Here is an 18,908-nt window from a genome sequence, read left to right on the forward strand (position 1 = left end):
TTCTTTTGGTTAAAGTGGTTAAAAATGCAGTACACTCATTAGACCAAAGCCTTAAGAGGAAAATCACAAAAAAAAACAAAGCTGCAGTTCAACCCATTAGCCTTAGTCTTTAAAATCCAATTTGGAAGAAAGAAAAAACCCATTGCTTCTCAGTTTTCTTCTTGTTTTTCATCCATCCACAAATAGCACTGGAGAACTGGACAGTTTTTCAGCTGAGATAAACACAAGAAGCCTGAGTTTTTCACCAGAAAACAATATATACAATATGTTTTTTACTGATGGGTGGGATTATATGTGATTGAGTCCAGGCCGATCGATCAGGTGGATTCATTGCTTACAAAAAAAATCAGCAAATAAAACAAAAACTTAATGAGGAAACAGTGATATTTTCAATCCTTGTTAGGCCCTACTTGTACAGATTCTTAGTTAATAACAGGTTCGAGAGTAAATCACAGTTTTTATTCACTGTCCACCAGAGAGCCCAGTTCACTGGAATGAATACAGGAAGAAAGGCCTTGCTGCTCAGTTTGATAAAAGGAGAAGAAAACACAGGGAGGCTGAAGGAGGAGATGTTAGCTGGGGATATGAATGGTACAGAGGTGGGTTTGCTGGGTGAGGCTCTGTGAGGTATTATGACAGAATAAAAGAGGTCGTATGTGTTTGCTGCCTGAGATGGTACAAATGTTAATGGTAAGTATGTATTTAAAAAAAAAAAAAAAATCAGAACAGAGCTCATGACTGAGACTGATATTTTGATGAGAGAAAGAGGTGGGAGGACAAAGGCAGAGAAGGAAATGCAAAAGGCCTGAGACCTGCTGAGAAAAATGGAAAGATCAAATGAAAGGACATTTTGGAGTAGAAGGAGCAGAGCTGGAGGTGAGGTGCATGAAGGCTAACGGTAGTCAGGCACACTGAGTTTTGAGGTAAAGGCTGGCAGGTCTGGTCCTCGCATGGAGTGGAGCTCACCTGGGAGATGGTTGGGCTTTCTAGGCGTACATGGTCAGCTGGAGCCACTAAAGATGGACACAAGGAAGAGGTTCATTGGATTACAGAGCTACCAGTGCTGACCTTTTAAATAAATATATCTACATCTGTGTTTTATAATCAAAGATTCGTACCTCCAGGACACTGAGTCTGATGGTACCATCTCCATCCTTATCAAAGGCCTGGAACGCCCCTGAGAAGAGAAACATCACAATGCAGCTGCAGTTCAACACGAGTGTGGTTCATCTCATATAAGGGCCAAAAGAAATGAAACTACACTTGGTTTTAAACACAAAGAAATGACAAAAACAATGTTTGGAGGAACAAATGCCATTTTTACTAATCCAGTGGGCCTGTCAGTCATGTCAGAAGAAAAGTTTGGATACAAATGATAAAGTACATAGAAACACCAAAGTCTAATCTGATTAAACTGACTATACTGCAGGGACTCTTCCTATAGCCTCCTATGCATTCTAGAGAGCATAGAGTACACTCATGTCAGTACCTCGCTTCAGTTTTTAGATGATTTTTTTTACATTCTTACGTATTTAGTAAGAGTTTTAATGGCAAATGAAGCAAATTTATGCAAAAAGCTTTTATTTAGGGCAAAAAGGTTCTGGTTTCAAATCCAGTCTGAGGCCTTTCTGTGTGGAGCTTCCTCCTACAGCCCCAGAACATGCATGGAGTTGGGTTAAATGGTGATTCTAAATTGCTCGTAGGTGTGAATGTGAGCATGAATGGCTGTCTGTCTCTATGTGTATTACCCTGCAACAGACTGGCAACCTATTCAGTTTACTCCACCACTTGCCCGATGACAGCTAGGATAGCCTCCAGCCCCAAACCCTGATTTGAGTAAGTGGAAGAAAATGGATGGATGGAGTCAGTATTTACAGTGTTGAGGTACTTCTTCATTACTTCTGCAGTTTTCTGTGGGTTACTGGATATCATCTTCTGGGACATAATGATTGATGGTGATCCATTCCTGCCTTTCTGCACTCCAACGTGATCACAATTTGTGGGCTTTTTAAGAACTATCCCAAAAAAGCCCTAAAAATCCACCCTTAAAAAGCAGGTTAAAGACCACAATCCCACTAGTTGTGATCAGCTTGGGAGCACCAATAAAGCAGGAATGGATCGCCATCAATGAGGTTTTGGTCCATAAGCTGATATCCAGAGAACTGCAGATGTAAAGAGGAACTCTTTGCATAAATTTGATTTATTTGCCATTATAAAATGCTTATGATTGTTCTTCACTCTAACTTAGAAACATGTAAAAAAACAATAGTTTGAATAAAAACTGAAGTAGCAAACTTTTGGCCATGACTGTTAACTTTCCTTTAAGGTGAGGTACCGTAAGCAGACCCACTATCTTTCAATTACATCTCATTATTTAACTTTTAAGTTTTTGTATGGTTCAGCCTATGAATCAACATTTTCCCAAAATTCAACCTGAATTATTTGGCATCCTTGGAAACTTTCAAATGCATACACTTAGGCACAAGAAGGGAAATGTGCTTTTTTTGTTGTTGTTTGGTGTAGAGGTTGTTCAGCCTCTCAAATGTCAGAAAAAAATATGAACTCCATCTCACTGACTTACTGAACATGGCTTCGAGCCGGACCAGACAGCTGATGAAGCTGTCGAAGTCGATGTTCATGCTCTCGTTTGCGTAGCGCATGGTGATGATGTCGTAGAGCTGGTTGTTGAGACGGAAGCCTGAGCGGGACATGAGACACATGACTGTACAGCGACAACAACATTTAGAGGATGAGTTGAAGCTGTAATTTCACATATGTCATATAATATACCTCATTTCTTTATATTTGGAGTGGAAAATGGGAAATAGGTGCAGCTACACAGAAATAGATGATATAAGGAAAAAGCCGTTTGTACAATTCTAAGGAGCTTGAAAGTCAGTATCTGGTATGACTTTTTCTCCCTGTGTCCTTTCCTTAAAATAGCTTCTTGACAGCTCCCCTTCTACTGAGATCATCCCTTGACTTGGGTGCATTTTTATGCTTGAATGATTCATAGGTCAATGTTAAGTGGCTAAACAAACAAATCATTTCTCTGAAAATGGTACGGTATAAGGACTGGACTAAAAATAAATAAAAAAGCTGCAGATGTCCAAAGAAAATCTCAGAAAGTCGGAAGAACTATTTTGCTCAAGACCGCTTTAAAAATTACAAGTCAGAAACGAGATGTGGTTCAAGACTTTTGCACAGTACTGTATTTGTGTTTTATGCTATTACCTGCATCATTGACAGCATTCCTCATCTCGTAACTGTTGATACCGGACTGGTCGGTGTTATAGTGTTTAAAAATTCCCTGAAAGAAATCGGGTATGATCGGTATGTATGACAATAAGCTGAGCAGAAGCTTAATGCAGAACGATTCTAGAATTTCTGATATAATAATAAACTGAAAACTCTTTTCTCACCTGCCACTGTTTGATCTTATTCCACAGGTGTCTGAACTCCTGAAGGTTGAGTCTACCGGTCCCATCCATCTGAGGAGACATAGTTAAGACTAAAATGGTGTACCGTGTCAGTCGTACTGTCGCATTTGAGTGGTGCAACAAGGTTTTTCTCAGTTAGGTAAATTGAGCCAAATGAAATGGGGAAAAAATCATAAACTTGCCAAAGTAAACACACAGACTGCTTAAAACCACACAAAGTTAGAGGTTAAAAGCAACTGTCACTGTTTTGTGACTGAAATGAGGCCTAAGCCCCATGAGCATCCATCACAGACCCTGCCTGGGTCTCGGCAGGTTGTGCCTCCTACAGACAACACAGCCAGCCCGATGCACTCGATACAAAGGATACGTCCATCAGAGCAATCATGCTCCTGCAGCTCTCCAGGCTGAAACCCTCCGTCTTCAGGTCCTTGTCTGGGAACGTAAAGAGTGAAAACACTTAGAGTATGACAGTTAAAGACAGCATGCTGCTATTGGCCTTTCCTGAAGTTTTTGCTGAAGTTTCCCAGCAATAAAGCTGCAGCTTTCAGTTAAATTCCTGTGTGTGAGTCCTGCATTTGGGTCCTACATCCTGCCTGCCACACAGCAAACTATGACAGCTGTGTTCAATTCCCTTAGTTACCTGCATGTGTATAAACAGCCCTGAATTAGATAAAAGGTTGAGAAAATTGGTGGCTGATGGATCAAGCAGGGAATTGCCTGCTGTGGACTGATGTGTGCATGTGTCCTGTAAGTTTTATAATGACGGAAAGTTCAGCCTATCAGACTGGACTTACGCTTGGTGATCACTCTGTTGAGAACGTTTCTCAGTTCGTTGGCTGTTATTTCCATATCCTGTGAAAACAAGAAGAGCAGAGGGGGACACCAATAAAGAAGAGACAGGAGATTAATTTCCAAAGTACAGCAATCGCCTAATGTTTTCTGCTAATGAAAAACACAAAATGTTCTGTTTTGGGGTTTTTAAATTTAAAGCCATTCTCCTCGTCTTTCTGCACTGACCTCGCCGCCTATCTCCTGAAAAATAGTCCGGAACTGCTGGTCCTCCTCGCTCTCTTCCCCCGCTGAAGCTGGTGCTGGCTGAGGCGTCATTGAGCCACAAAGCATAAGAATGAAAAACTCTGAAGATGATCCTTTCCAAGTTATTTGTTCTTTACATTACAAACTGGTTATATCCACAATTGCAGAACAAAATAAGATAAACTAAAGCAGCTGAAGCTTTTTGCTGCTTATTTCTGTAACTTGCCAAAGTAACCAGACACTTAGATATACTTGGAAGAAATATTGAGGCAATCCCTGTGCTGCAGTAGCTCAACACACTCTGGAAAACTAAGAGGACACTTACCACTGGATGGTCAGCCTCGATCCTGTTCTCTATCTCCCTGAGTGAAGACGAATAAACAGCAGTCACCACGGTGACACCATCATCTCATCTGGACTATAAGCCTCTGCTTTTTTTTTCCTTTTCTTACTGCATTCATCAAATTTATTCTCATCAAATTTTGCATGAATTATGTTGATGTGCTGAATCTGTAAGTCATCTGACAGATTTATTATAAAGGAGTTTATAGGCTTATAGTCCCCAAAGTCACATTGCACTAAAATATGAAAATGATTGCATAAAACGCTTAATGGAGCAAATGGAGCTGTTAGTTTTGTATCACCTGCTGCTTCCTCCAGTCAAGTTTTGTTCTTCCCGATTGTTCTTATTTTGGGCAAACTTGATTGTCACCAGAGCTTTCCATTTTTAATTAGTTTAGGTAATTTGTGACATGCATAGTTAATGGTGTCATAGTATACTGTGATCTAAAGCCATGTTAGGTAATTCAAAGCCCATCCGTCGCACACCCTGAGTCACACCCAAGTCCGGGTCCATCAGAGTTCAGGCCGGCTCTGCGTGCTGTCTGGTCCTCTGGGCAGCAGTGGGATGGTTGGGAGGTGCAGATGTTTGTTGAGGCTTGAGTATGCAGTACTAAATATTTAGAAAGTTTACCAGATCATCCCCAAATCTGAAGATGCTTGTCCTAAAAAAGATTCCATAACAGCTTCGAACTCGGGCCGATTTCTTCTGATTCTACAAATCAAATCGCTGTTAAAATAGTTTGTTCTTGGTGGTTTGTGTCCCACCCACCAAGCAGAAAATCCCACCCTCATTAACAGACACAGAGACCCGCACACACAGGGTAGAGAAATCCCTCATAAACTCCAAGTCTAATTAAACTGCACATACAGTTGGGCTGGGTATTGTTGTCATTTTATCTATTAGTTTGTTTTAGGGTTTGTAAGACTTTGCAAATGTGTAAATGTCAAACGATTGCAGGAAAATGTAATGACTGCTGGGCTCGGTGGAAGGAAGATTTGACACTATATATAAAACTGAACTGAACTGAGACTATCTTTATAGTACAGGACTCAGAACTAAAATGCATTGATCTAAATACAGGCACTGCAATATAATATATTTAATAATTTCTGTATACCTCTTTGTTTACCCTAACCTTTATTATATAACAGATTCTAATCTTAGAATCTGAATTACTGCTGTTCTGTCAGACACAAGGTGTTTTTGGCATTATTTAACGCAGAATGATAAACGTCCTCCTTTTTTTTTTCACATTTACTCGCAGGTTAGATTTAGGTACTGAAAACATTTGGATATTTTGAGGAAAAGATACGTCTGGAAAAAAATATACCTCATTACGTTAACCATGCAAAATGAAAACTGAAGCTTTTCATTTTGCCATGAAGATCAAACCCTACCCTCATTATTTAAGAGTGCTTTGACTTTATCTTTAACACCGGTAATAGGAATTAGTTGATAAATAACTATCTTAGCAAACAGCCAATGCGCTGTATTCCAATACCCAGCCCTACTAAGAAATATAAGATCAGAACATATCCAACTACAATTCTGCACCATACTAGAAGGAAAACTACTTATATAACCATTCCCACCTCATGGCATCCTAGGCCACCCTGATCACCCTCTCCCACTCACTCTGAGGTGTTCTTCTTTTCAGAGAAGACTCGCAGGATGAACTCTCCCTCCTGATGTGGCTCATATGTGGAGGGTACTATGACGTACTCGCCAGGGCTCAGGCGGAAACGTTGGGTCACCTCACGCAAGTTGATGTAGGATTTACAGCGCGCCTTGGAGGAGTTGAATAGGAAAAAATCCTTCTGCATGTGCTGCTTGTTTCCATGCATCTGGTTTGGGGTAGTCACAATGTAAAGAGCAGAAAATGCAAAATAGTACTGAAGAATTTCCTCAGAGTTAAAGTTGGTGATGAAAAAAGAAACTGGAAGAATGGCTATGAAAATATAAAGCGTGGGGTGGAATTAACTCGCAAACTGCTGAGAATCCCTTTCACGCCTTCCTTACCTCCTTTGGAACCTGTCGAGAGAAAATAGCAACATCAGTAACAACATTAATTTTAACTGCGGCAGAATCAAATCGACGTATTTTTGTCTGTAAAAAAAGGACAGCTGTGAAAGTAAATTAGCAACAGAGGCTGGAAAATGGAAAAGTCTTGGGACAATGATTAAAAACTGAAGTGGACACCTCGTAAATGGCGAATCCAATGGTGAAGAGGTTGGCTCCCATCTTGCGCTCTTTCCGTCTGTTCTTCTGCATCAGCGCCACCACAAAGGTGCAGGCCACCTCGTTGTCCTCAGGGTCATCATCCTCCTCCAGCAGGCGAAGGCGGTACTGAGGATTGGTCCAGAAAGTGTCTGCAAGAGAGTTGGTTACTGTTCTCTTACTCTCCTATCTATCATATCATATTCACCATTTAAAAAGAGGACAGTCAGGTTCTTTATGCATTATATTTTTGGAATGAAAAATGCCTAAACTGGAAATTGCGGATCCAAATTATGCACTGGGGAAGCCCCAGGATTCCCTTGAGAGATTATATGTCTCGGGAATGATCTGGGAATGATGGGTGGGTGATGAATTCTGGGGTTCTCTGCTTAGACTGCTGATAAGTAGTAGAAAATTAATGGGTGGAAGGTGCATTATTCTTCAGCCAATGTAAAGCTTTTTCACATGTTTGGTGTATGAGTGAAAGACCACTCTGTTCTTCTCTGGTGAGAAAGGATTAATAAACATCTCTACAGTAGATTACCAGGATAGTTCCTGCATCCTCCAGCGGAGCAGCCTCTCACCCAACGCCCCTCATTCACAGAAACCGTCCACTTGTGGATCTTATCATCCTCCAACGCATCAGGGGTGAGATTACAGATCTCAATCTTGGTGTAGTTCTTCTTAAAGTCCTCAAATGACATCCTGTACAGGAATTCAAGAGACCAGGAAAGATTATGGATTCAGACAAATGTAGCAAAATAGTAAAAACTGTAGATCTCACTTACCAGAATTCTCCATCTTCTGCACTTTGATGTTGAAGCTTCTCCTTTTCAGCCTTAGAAAGTGTGGCCCACTCCTTGGAGCTGTTGAGGAAATATATTAGATATAGTGAAACTGTCATGGTCCCTGTGCCTCACCAGCTGATTCTGTATTAGGCAACATGTTTTCTCTCTTTCTCTCTCTCTCTCTCTCTTGCTCTCTCTCCTGCCGGGGCGATGCTCATTACGGGCTCCCGCCCCTGGCCCACGCACCTGCTGCCGATCGGGATAATCACAAGGCCGATTTAAGACAGCAGCACTGTGTCACTCGTCGCTGGATCGTTGAGTTATCAGCGTCAGTCGCTCAGTAGATTGCAAATAAGGATCTGTGAGTTCGTTCCGTCTGTTCGCCTCTAACTATTATCTCTGTGTACAGATCTATCCCGGACCTTTCCCTGCCTGCCTGTCATCCCGTGGACGAGTGTGTGGTTGGTGTTTCCCCAGTGTAGGGAGTGAAGAGAGAGAGCCTTTGGAGGACGTCAGATCCCCGTCTTTTCCCTCACATACCCCGGAACCCTGGACCCCCCTCCCCTCCCTCCAGCACTTTGTAAATAGCATCACCTGGTGTCGTTGTGTGAAATAAATCTGTAAATCCTGTAAGGAGTCCCGGTCTGCGCCTGAGTCCGTTAACTGAAACCTGACAGAAACAGTCTAAAGAGGGATTTAACTAAAATACTGAGTTTTTTTGCTAAAGTAGGGTTAAAAATTGTAAAAGTTAAAAATTCCTTACTTGTCACTCCAGGGACCATTCCATTCAACCTGACCCCACGGGTTCCTGAGACGCACCAGACGAACTTTAGACTCCTTGTGCTGAGACGGTCGGCACTGTGGTATTTCAGAGAGACTCTCGGGTTTAATATGAACTCACATTAATCCATCACCTTCCTGTTCTGTTCGTATTAATGCAGCATTCAAGGCTTCAAAGTGTACAGCCGTACACTCCATTTCAATTTTTTGCTGAGCGGCTGGTGTAATCTCACTGGACAAAACACACTACTTTACCTCTTCCACTGCTGTCACAGAGTAGGCATGTCCCTTCACAAGTCCCGTCACCGTACGTGTCTCAAAGCGGGCAGGAACCAGGGACTGCAGATTAAAAAACAGGTAATGGAAGTTTGATGGGGATAAAATGAAATAAATATGCAAACACCAGCACGACTGTGCATAATGACAATTCTGAATGAGGAGCCTAATAGCAGCTGAAAAGCTTGCTTTGATTTTCAAGACACCTGGTGGCTGAAGTTAACATACTGTAGGCTTTAATCAACTTCATCTTCATCAAATCTGAGCACAGCGAGGTGGTTCGACTGCTTTAGTGTAAATTTATCAAGAATAAAACATCAACACTAATACTAGAGAAGAGGTGTGGAGAGACAACAGTGTCTCACATCGATGGAGCAGCCCATGAGCGACCCTCTCTCCAGAGCTTTCTTCATGATCTTGTAGAGTTCTTTGGGAGCCTCCTTCATCTCGTAGAACTCAGTGACTCCACCAGTGAAGTCCTCCATGGCCTCGGTGGTGTTTCCACCCTTCAGAGCCTCATAAGAACCATGAAGCCTGGATCATAGAGAGAGTTTTTGTCCATTTAGGCATTAACTTATCAGCGCAACAATAAAGCCTTTAAATTGACTTTAGGAAGTTAATTTTGTATAAGGATGTCTAATAACGTGAGCAATTCCCACAACCATGCATGAATCATAATGTTTAGAGCTATTTGTTATATTTTGTAACTTTGTAATACTTAATATTAGTAAAAATTCAATTTAGTTCAGTTAGTTACTGTTCTTACGGTCTTGGAGCAACTGTGACCATCTAATTTTCTCTGGGATTGTGATAATTCTGATTAAACAGTTGAATAAAACTACCAAAATGCACCATTTTGCTCTGCTTTCCCCCACTCGAGCATAAAGACACTCACTTGGCATAAGCCTTCTCCAGCAGGGCGCTCCAGAACTCATTCCTCTCAGCGGACTTAGTGAAGACCAGCTGGTTGTTGAAAGTTGGGATGCGGTCATCGATGATGACATCCACCCAGTCACCATAACGCCAGAACTGATGGTAAATAAAATGGTAAATGGCCTGTATTTATATAGCGCTTTACTAGTCCCTAAGGACCCCAAAGCGCTTTACATATCCAGTCATCCACCCATTCACACACACATTCACACACTGGTGATGGCAAGCTACATTGTAGCCACAGCCGCCCTGGGGCGCACTGACAGAGGCGAGGCTGCCGGACACTGGCGCCACCGGGCCCTCTGACCAGAGCAGAAGGACATGACGAAGGAGAAACAATCCACAGAATCACGTGTTAAAATAAACGGCAGGACAATGATATATTTAAAGTGTTGCCAGGAACTTTTTAAGTTGTGTGATTATTTTCTTTTTTAATCAACTCATCTTTAAATCTAAAATATGTCACAAATTAATGGAAAACATGTAACATTGTATAACATTGATAACATCGTATAGTCAGCAGCAGTGAAGTCTTAAAATTTCAAAATCTCCAATCATGTATGACTAAGATCAAACTCTCATACAGTGGCTTGCAAAAGTATTCAGCCCACTTGAACTTTCCCACATTTTGTCACATTACAGCCACAAACATGAATCAATCACGTGAAAGACCAACACAAAGTGGTGCACACGTGAGAAGTGGAACGAAAATCATACATGATTCCAAACATTTTTTACAAATAAATAACTGCAAAGTGGGGTGTGCGTAATTATTCAGCCCCCTTTGGGCTGAGTGCAGTCAGTTGCCCATAGACATTGGCTGATGAGTGCTAATGACTAAACAGAGTGCACCTGTGTGTATTCTAATGTCAGTACAAATACAGCTGCTCTGTGACGGCCTCAGAGGTTGTCTAAGAGAATATTGAGAGCAACAACACCATGAAGTCCAAAGAACACAGCAGACAGGTCAGGGATAAAGTTATTGAGACATTTAAAACAGGCTTTGGCTACAAAAAGATTTCCCAAGCCTTGAACATCCCACGGAGCACTGTTCAAGCGATCATTCAGAAATGGAAGGAGTACGGCACAACTGTAAACCTACCAAGACAAGGCCGTCCACCTAAACTCACAGGCCGAACAAGGAGAGCGCTGATCAGAAATGCAGCCAAGAGGCCCATGGTGACTCTGGATGAGCTGCAGAGATCTACAGCTCAGGTGGGGGAATCTGTCCATAGGACAACTATTAGTTGTGCACTGCACAAAGTTGGCCTTTATGGAAGAGTGGCAAGAAGAAAGCCATTGTTAGCAGAAAACCATAAGAAGTCCCGTTTGCAGTTTGCCACAAGCCATGTGGGGGACACAGCAAACATGTGGAAGAAGGTGCTCTGGTCAGATGAGACCAAAATGGAACTTTTAGGCCAAAATGCAAAACGCTATGTGTGGCAGAAAACTAACACTGCACATCACTCTGAACACAACATCCCCACTGTCAAATATGGTGGTGGCAGCATCATGCTCTGGGGTGGTTCTCTTCAGCAGGGACAGGGAAGCTGGTCAGAGTTGATGGGAAGATGGATGGAGCCAAATACAGGACAATCTTGGAAGAAAACCTCTTGGAGTCTGCAAAAGACTTGAGACTGGGGCGGAGGTTCACCTTCCAGCAGGACAACGACCCCAAACATAAAGCCAGGGCAACAATGGAACGGTTTAAAACAAACATATCCATGTGTTAGAATGGCCCAGTCAAAGTCCAGATCTAAATCCAATCGAGAATCTGTGGCAAGATCTGAAAACTGCTGTTCACAAACGCTGTCCATCTAATCTGACCGAGCTGGAGCTGCTTTGCAAAGAAGAATGGGCAAAGAGTTCAGTCTGTAGATGTGCAAAGCTGGTAGAGACAGACCCTAAAAGACTGGCAGCTGGAATTGCAGCAAAAAGTGGTTCTACAAAGTATTGACTCAGGGGACTGAATAATTACGCACACCCCACTTTGCAGTTATTTATTTGTAAAAAATGTTTGGAATCATGTATGACTTTCGTTCCACTTCTCACGTGTACACCACTTTGTGTTGGTCTTTCATGTGGAATTCCAATAAAATTGATTCATGTTTGTGGCTGTAATGTGACAAAACATTGGAAGGTTCAAGGGGGCCGAATACTTTTGCAAGCCACTGTATGTGAGACACTAGAATGAAAGCTTGAAAATGCCTAAACGAATAATAATGCCTCATTATTTGCTTCATTAATCTTGATTTTACAAAGATGTATTGACAAAAGCCAAAATAAACTGGGGCACTGTGGAGAACATGAATAAAAAAGAATGGGAAATCTGAAGTTTTTAAAAATATATGCAAATTTTTTTTAAGTTGATGTCAACACATTAGAGTCTTGCATCACCTTGGTGGACTTTGTTTGACTTCATAACTGCATCCACAGAAGATAAACTGTGATCACTGGTGCTGATTTTGCAGTGATTTTCACGTGGATGCAAGGATTTCTCTTAATAACATTATGTACTGTAGAGAATAGAATCAAGTATTTCAGTTTAGTTTGGATAAATATTGTTCTTAATTAATATATTATTAATTCTCTTGATCGGCTCTCAGATATTTTGCTCATTATTTTTGGCTGTGGTTCACATCTAATGCATGAATGGATGCAGGAATGAATGAATGTTGTGCATCAGTCATGCTAGGGCCTGCACACTTTTCATTAATGTGAGGTTTTATACAAACTGTAAAGCACTTTGGGTGTTTTAAAAAGAGCTACACAAATATAGTTATTGTTATTATTAATAAAAATTTCAACCAAGTATATTGTGTGAATAATTTCAGGGTTGCAGGCGGGTGGCTCTGACCTGGAAGTGGAAGATTCCACCATAACCTTCTGAAAAGCTTTGGTCCAGGGGCACCACACGGTACAGAAGCTTCTCATTCAGGGTGAGACAAGCAATAGCAGCCAGCAACCAGCAGTCACCTGGACACAAAAAATTACTTGTAATTATGTCTTTGGAAGCAGTTATTCCACTCCTAAATTTGATTTTAAAATCTTCTCCAGTGCAGTGAAAATTGTGAGAAAAAAACCCTCAGCCTACATAAAGAATATGAAGTGAAATTTTGGAAATCAGATGAAACACAGACAGGAAATTCTCTCCTGAACATTTCTTGTATTCCAGGAGTGAAAGATCGCTGCCGAGTGCTGATCTCGTGTTTTTGTTTTTTTTTACCAGGTGTGTAGCAGGGTGTTAGCTGCAAAGGGCTGTGAACAATGTAAGTTTTTCAATGGTTAACAGTGTCTACCAGGACTTTTGTCCCATTTGGACCCCTTTATTTGCTGTCTGAACAAAACAACAATGAGAAATGCTGCTTCCTGGATTCCCTTCCAAAAGCGTAAGCACAATATGGGGAGGCCACTGCAGGCTGACAGGCCGTGCTGAGGGGATCGCTGGGATATTTTGCCACCCTGTTAATAAAGACTGTCACTGCAGACTGTGTTGGATCTGCTCTTGCCCCAATCCTGTCAAAAGTCAGACGCTGTCGAGTGAAGTTTGCTAAAAAGAAATTGAAATCAAGTCCCTCCCCTTTTCCCCTTTTGAATGTTATTAAAATGCTATTTTCACATAATAGAAATCACCTGGTATTGCCTGATGTTGTGATCTAATTGTGGGCCTAAAATTCCAGAGGAAGCATAATTTACCTAGATCTCCCTGGCAGATATCTGTCCTACTGGCTCCTCCAACGATGAACTGAGGATTTTCACAGATTTCCTGCAGAAAATAAACACAAATAATTTACTTCAGTTAAACATGGAACAAGAACTAGCCTTATAGCAGTTATGTATGTCTCTGAGTCATAAGGGTGTAGTATTCTTCACATGTACCAATCTTATTAGAGAAATTAGAGTAAAAAACATGAAACAGACTTAATCCCTCCTAGTTTGTTTGGGAATGCAGTCAATTCATTCTATTTTTCCTGCAAAAAGGGAGTTTTTCCTTCCCACTGTCGCCAAGTGCTTGTGATTGTTGGGGTCTCTCTATTATTGTTGAGTCTTTAACTTACATTATAAAGAGCCTTGAGGCGACTGTTGTTGTGATTTGATGCTATATCAAGAAAACTGAGCTCAGCTTTGAAGAAACTGAACTGGTGTGGAGTATTTCATCCCATCTGCATCTCTAGGTAAATTTCCACAGCAGCAAACACTTCTCACCATAAAATAATTCCTTTTTCAGGCCGGAAAAATACAGTTTCTCTTTGATGCTTTCATTTGCTGTGTACCAAAAATAACATCCCACCTCCCATGTGTCCATCCCCACTTCAAAGTGCCTCTCCATGTGCCAACAGAGTCCCCCCTCCTACCTTGGGTCTCTTCCAGACGATGTTCTTGACCTTGTTGGACTTGTGTCCAAGCTCCTTGAAGCCCAAAGACTCCACAGTGGCCGGAAAAGTCTCATCCTCAAACAGGGTCTTCCTCTGAAGGAACTCCTGTCTGAGGGTGTTATAGTCCTGGCCGTTGAAGCGCAAGGGCTTGTTCAGAGATCCTTCCCCGTCTCTCCTCTCTCGTTCCCGGATCAACCGGTCGCAAAAAAAGCCAGATGGCGTATAAGGCATCTTGTCTCAGGCGTTTTTTTGGAAAAAAAAAAACTGGCTTTTGCCACTTGTACTAAAGTCTTACAAGCCAAAAGGCCTGGCATAAATCCAAACAGCTAATATGTGATTGGCTCTCTCTTGGTGTGACGTCCCCCCCTTTCTTCGTCACAGAGTAGATGCAAACGCTTGGTGTGAAAGAGATGTTCACTTCACATGCATTCACCTTTGCATTACCATTCACACACACACATATGCACAGAAACTCGCATATCACGTAAACGTCCATTTGATGCGTCCCCATTGGCCAAAGTGAACAATGATTTTTCCCCAGCAGCGGCGCTCCGATGCCATCATTGTTGGGTGACACAAAGGCCAGCGGGCCGCGACAGAGGGCATGTAAAGAGTGGTCCGTAGATGCCCTGCCTCAGCAGAAGGCATTCAATCCATTTAAACCTATTCTCAATGGAGATCAGCATTGAGCAGTCTCAGCATAACTGGAGCAGGCTAACGCTATGGACAGCCATCCGTTTCGTTAAACAGAATAAATAATAAACAGAGCACCACATGCAACAAATTATCATAGTAATTTGGTGGAGATCCAGCAACAATAAAAGAGTTAGAAACATCAACATCCGAAGCTGCACATCACTATTTATTCAGTCAAGCTTTAGAATTAAAAATAACTTGTAATTCATAATTGTTTAAAAACATTCAATAAGAATAAAAGATTGCATTTTTTTTTAAATATTTGTCCTCTCAGACCAGGATTCAGTCAGCAAAGCTACAGGGACAAGGCAGTGTCAAGATAAAGTACAGTACTCAAAGAAAACCATGTGCCAACATGTAATCATAGGACAGTAGCATGAATGAAATGAATGAAATATTTTTAGATAGTCACCTAACGTCAGGGTTCTTCTGACATCCTGACTGTTCGGGAAATGTTTTTCCCCGTTACTTTTATGTTGCTGGCAAATCTTTTGGATTTGGGGGCTAAGAGGATTCGGGACTAAACACTGATGTTTATATATATCCATGATCGCCACTGATTCTTCTATTGTGGTTCAGCTAAATTAAGGAGATAAGGCACTTAGGCTGTAGTTGATAAGATTTAACCTCTAAAGAAATGGTGTATAAACTACACATTGTAACAAGAATTACTATATTCTTCTTCTTAGAAAAGCATCTATTCAGTGGATATCTCCAATATTTCCAAGTATTTAATTTTTTAATTTATAATTATTTTTATTTCTAATTGCATTTGAACCACCGAAAACAGGAGACTGTTTATACAAATGGCTGTGATTCTTTAGTAGTTAATGCAATCTATGTAAATGACTGCACAAATTTCAGTAGAGCATACACTTTGAGTCCATATTTATCACATGACCACAATTTCAATAGGTTATGGTACACAGAAAAAAACTGGATTTATCTCAGTGTCCAAAGATTTATGGATATTATTTTATAAAGTGATTAAAATTTTGTGAAGATTTTGTTTAGAGCACAGAAATGAGCATAAGATCTGAATGCCATCAGTGTCCACACCATCAAACAATTATCAATTTATTTTTCAATCAAATGTATTCAGATAAGTTCTGTAGTTGACCGTTATTGAAGTGGGTAATTTAACTGGATCTTTTCTTGATAGGATGAAGAAATCCAGATGAAGAAACTCAATCACTGACATGTCCACAATCATCATATCTGTATTTCCCAATCCATCGCCACTCTGAGGTTTACACTGTTCACAGTCAGCTTGCAGCAGGTTTCCATGTACTGAAATGCAGCTGAAATGTCCTTAGCACCTGGTGATAAAAGGAAAACGGTGATGCTTTACCTTTTTAGAGTTTTTTTTAAATCGATACACAGATTAGGGAACAAATTCCTCAGATTCCAAATGTTTCTATTACAGCTTTCTTTTCTCCTTTGGAGTAATTAAAGCATACACTCAAACCATCTTTATGGCATGGATTCAACAAGGTTCCTGTGCAATCCTATGTAAACTCATTTATATTCCCCGTGTGCTGCCCGGGTTTGTTTGTACTTTTTGGTGAAGTCTGATCAGCTTTAAAGTTTGCCTTTTGTTAAATTATTCAGTCAATGTTGTTCCTCTAACCCTTATACCCCTGTAACCATCACAGATGCTGTCGTCTGAAATGTGCATTTGATAACACAACACATCAATCAATCAATCAATCACTCTTTATTTATAAAGCACTTTTCATACAAAAATGTAGCACAAAGTGCTTTACATAGTTAAAAGCAGCCCACCCCACCCTCCAACTCACTCCCCACACTCTCATTAACATAAATGATTACACACATATCCCCCCCCCCCCCCCCACTCACACACACACGCGCACACTTAAAGAGTAAAAATTGGGCTGGGTTCGCATGAGCCAAGTGAGGAAACACTATAACAGGGAGCCGTCTGCACCGGGAGCCGGTCACAGACCACAGCCTGCAGGCTGGGCACACAGCAGGAGGGAGGCAAAGGAGCCCCCCAGCCAGGCTGAGAGGGTATACTCCTCTGTCATGCCGAGGATACAACTCATTAGACAGGACAGTTTTCCCATTTGCCACAATCCAATTTAAATGAGCTTGGAGACAGAAATTGAAGCAACATTACTAAATATTTAATGTCTTTTTTTCTTTACATGGAAGAAATGTAGCTACTATTTCTGGATGTAGTGAAAGAAAATTGGTGAAACCACTAGCAATAGCAATAGCAACTGGGTTATTTGTCTTTGGACTTGACCAATAGATTATCTGAGTATTTTATTGCTATTATTGATTTCACCCTTTCTCACCTATTTGCAATTTTACCTTTAAAAACATACGATTTCTAAGTGTTTGTGCAATCTGGTACCTTTTTATGTACTGTTTTTACCCAATCACAGGATGAGATTTGTGGGGGGAAAACAGAAGACAAACGTAACATTACAACCAGTTTAACATGCCAAAATTAACTCCACTGTGCTATTTAACCTCCATGTTTAATATGAAATTATGTCAAAATGCAACAGCTCAAAATGCTGCTAGTTTTAAAAAATAGATACATATTTTGCTCCAGATTGTTAGATTCCTGTTATAGTTTGTTTTACTGACAGACAGCATCACCTCGCTCTCTTTTACGCACCTCTGCAAATCTCAGGGAAGGAAGTGACCCTGTCCCATAGATCTGATCCTGATATTAGCAGCAGATTTTTGGAGTTTAAAAGTTATTAATTTTGTGAAAATGACCCCCACTGTCACGTGTTTTACAGCATCATGGGCCGCAAGTTCTAACTTGTGAATTATTCAGTGAGTTACAGTCAGGTTATGACTGATGTTTTTCAACAATTGCACAATCAGCTCTAAAGCCAACAACCCGTCCACATAAGATTTATTTAGAGACAAATTTACAGGGAGGATATTAAACTACAGGATGTCACAGACATCAAAAAGTTGATATAAGAAGGTTTAAATCTCAATTCTGTTATTTATTATTTAATTGTTTTCATAAGGAAACGCTGGTGCATGTTGACTTGTCTATGTCACATTTGCTGTTGTGGAACCAGGATTGCTGAAAGTGAATTTCCAATTTTATTGTTTGTGACTGATTTCAAGATGCAGGGGGGATACTTTTTTCTTCCCACCAGGGAGAGGGAGAGACATGTAGAGTATATTGCTGACCTTTCATCAGTTAATCTAATTAGTTAATGAGTGTTTTTATACTTGCATGAAACAACGTTTTTGTCTTTTGTTGTCCTGCATCTCAACTTTTTGAAACATCAAATATAAAATGAGCAAATGTTGTTTTATCAACTAAAATACTTTAATAACTTAAAAGTGCATTTGCTTTGTTTTTGCTTCTTTGGTTGTTTTTCTAGAATAACCTGGTTTCATTTACTAAAATAATGTGTGTGTGTACCACAGGGAATAAACCTGCAGAACATACATGCAGAGGAATATACGAAACTAAACAGACAACAGGAAGGCAGTAGGAAAGGTCGGGTACTAAATATCGTTTTACTGTTTACAGGCCACAACTTACTTCAGTGGCAATAAAATCCAATTGCATTCAAGGACAATAAAATACATTCTTAAATTATTTACTGATGTTAAAAACACACATTCCTACACAGATATATCTCAAAAGCCAACCAGAATAACATGACACACAGTAACTGCATGTGTTATTTGACAGTGGTTGTTTAGGAGGCTTGTTCTCTGGAGTCATGCTGGTATAAGTGGGTGTTTCTTTTATTGTGAATGTCAGTTATCCATAAACCTTACATCAATGCCAGATCTCCTTACCTGATGCATGCACAATCACTGCGGACGGTTTGCTCTTGACCCCCAGGATGGTGACCGACTGTATGACTGTATTACAGTCAAACGTTCCTTCTTCACTGGCAGGACTGAGACAAGCAGCACCAAAAACAGTAAATCATATTGTCACGAGTTATTCTTCTTAAAAATATTTAATGTTATTTTAACATGACAAACAGCCTCTCTTTTTCACACG

At 40.7% G+C, this 18,908-nt stretch overlaps 1 protein-coding gene across 2 annotated transcripts; it reads right to left on the reverse strand.

The window, feature by feature from the left end:
- Positions 1-8: 8 nt before the first annotated feature.
- Positions 9-18,767, reverse strand: capn3a (calpain 3a, (p94)). 2 transcript variants are annotated; one of them, XM_082517094.1, is made up of 20 exons: positions 18,698-18,767; positions 13,509-13,578; positions 12,670-12,788; positions 9,775-9,908; positions 9,245-9,413; positions 8,859-8,942; positions 8,587-8,681; positions 7,824-7,901; positions 7,580-7,740; positions 7,006-7,187; positions 6,454-6,662; positions 4,801-4,837; positions 4,458-4,535; positions 4,235-4,292; positions 3,808-3,872; positions 3,423-3,491; positions 3,235-3,310; positions 2,582-2,698; positions 1,119-1,177; positions 9-1,013 (listed from the first exon to the last, which is right to left on the reverse strand). In XM_082517094.1, the coding sequence occupies exons 1-20, from the start codon at positions 18,704-18,706 to the stop codon at positions 987-989; spliced, it is 1,896 nt and encodes a 631-aa protein (XP_082373220.1). In that variant the 5' UTR covers positions 18,707-18,767; the 3' UTR covers positions 9-986. The 2 variants fall into 2 exon arrangements, with proteins under 2 accessions (XP_082373220.1, XP_082373221.1); XM_082517095.1 differs by lacking the exon at positions 18,698-18,767 and adding an exon at positions 14,168-14,859.
- Between the last annotated feature and the right edge of the window lie 141 nt (positions 18,768-18,908).

This window comes from Aulonocara stuartgranti (genome assembly GCF_965226115.1).
Source record: "Aulonocara stuartgranti genome assembly, chromosome: 19".
In the NCBI taxonomy this organism is placed as follows: domain Eukaryota; kingdom Metazoa; phylum Chordata; class Actinopteri; order Cichliformes; family Cichlidae; genus Aulonocara; species Aulonocara stuartgranti.

Excerpts from the sequence above, each read along its gene's own strand:
- capn3a (XM_082517095.1), bottom strand. The coding sequence starts at position 14,419 with ATGCCTTATACGCCATCTGGCTTTTTTTGCGACCGGTTGATCCGGGAA. Across the intron at positions 6,663-7,005 it reads TTTACGAGGTGTCCACTTCA|ATGCATGGAAACAAGCAGCA; the intron begins GTTTTTAATCAT and ends ACCCCAAACCAG. Across the intron at positions 4,293-4,457 it reads TTCAGGAGATAGGCGGCGAG|GATATGGAAATAACAGCCAA; the intron begins GTCAGTGCAGAA and ends TTGTTTTCACAG.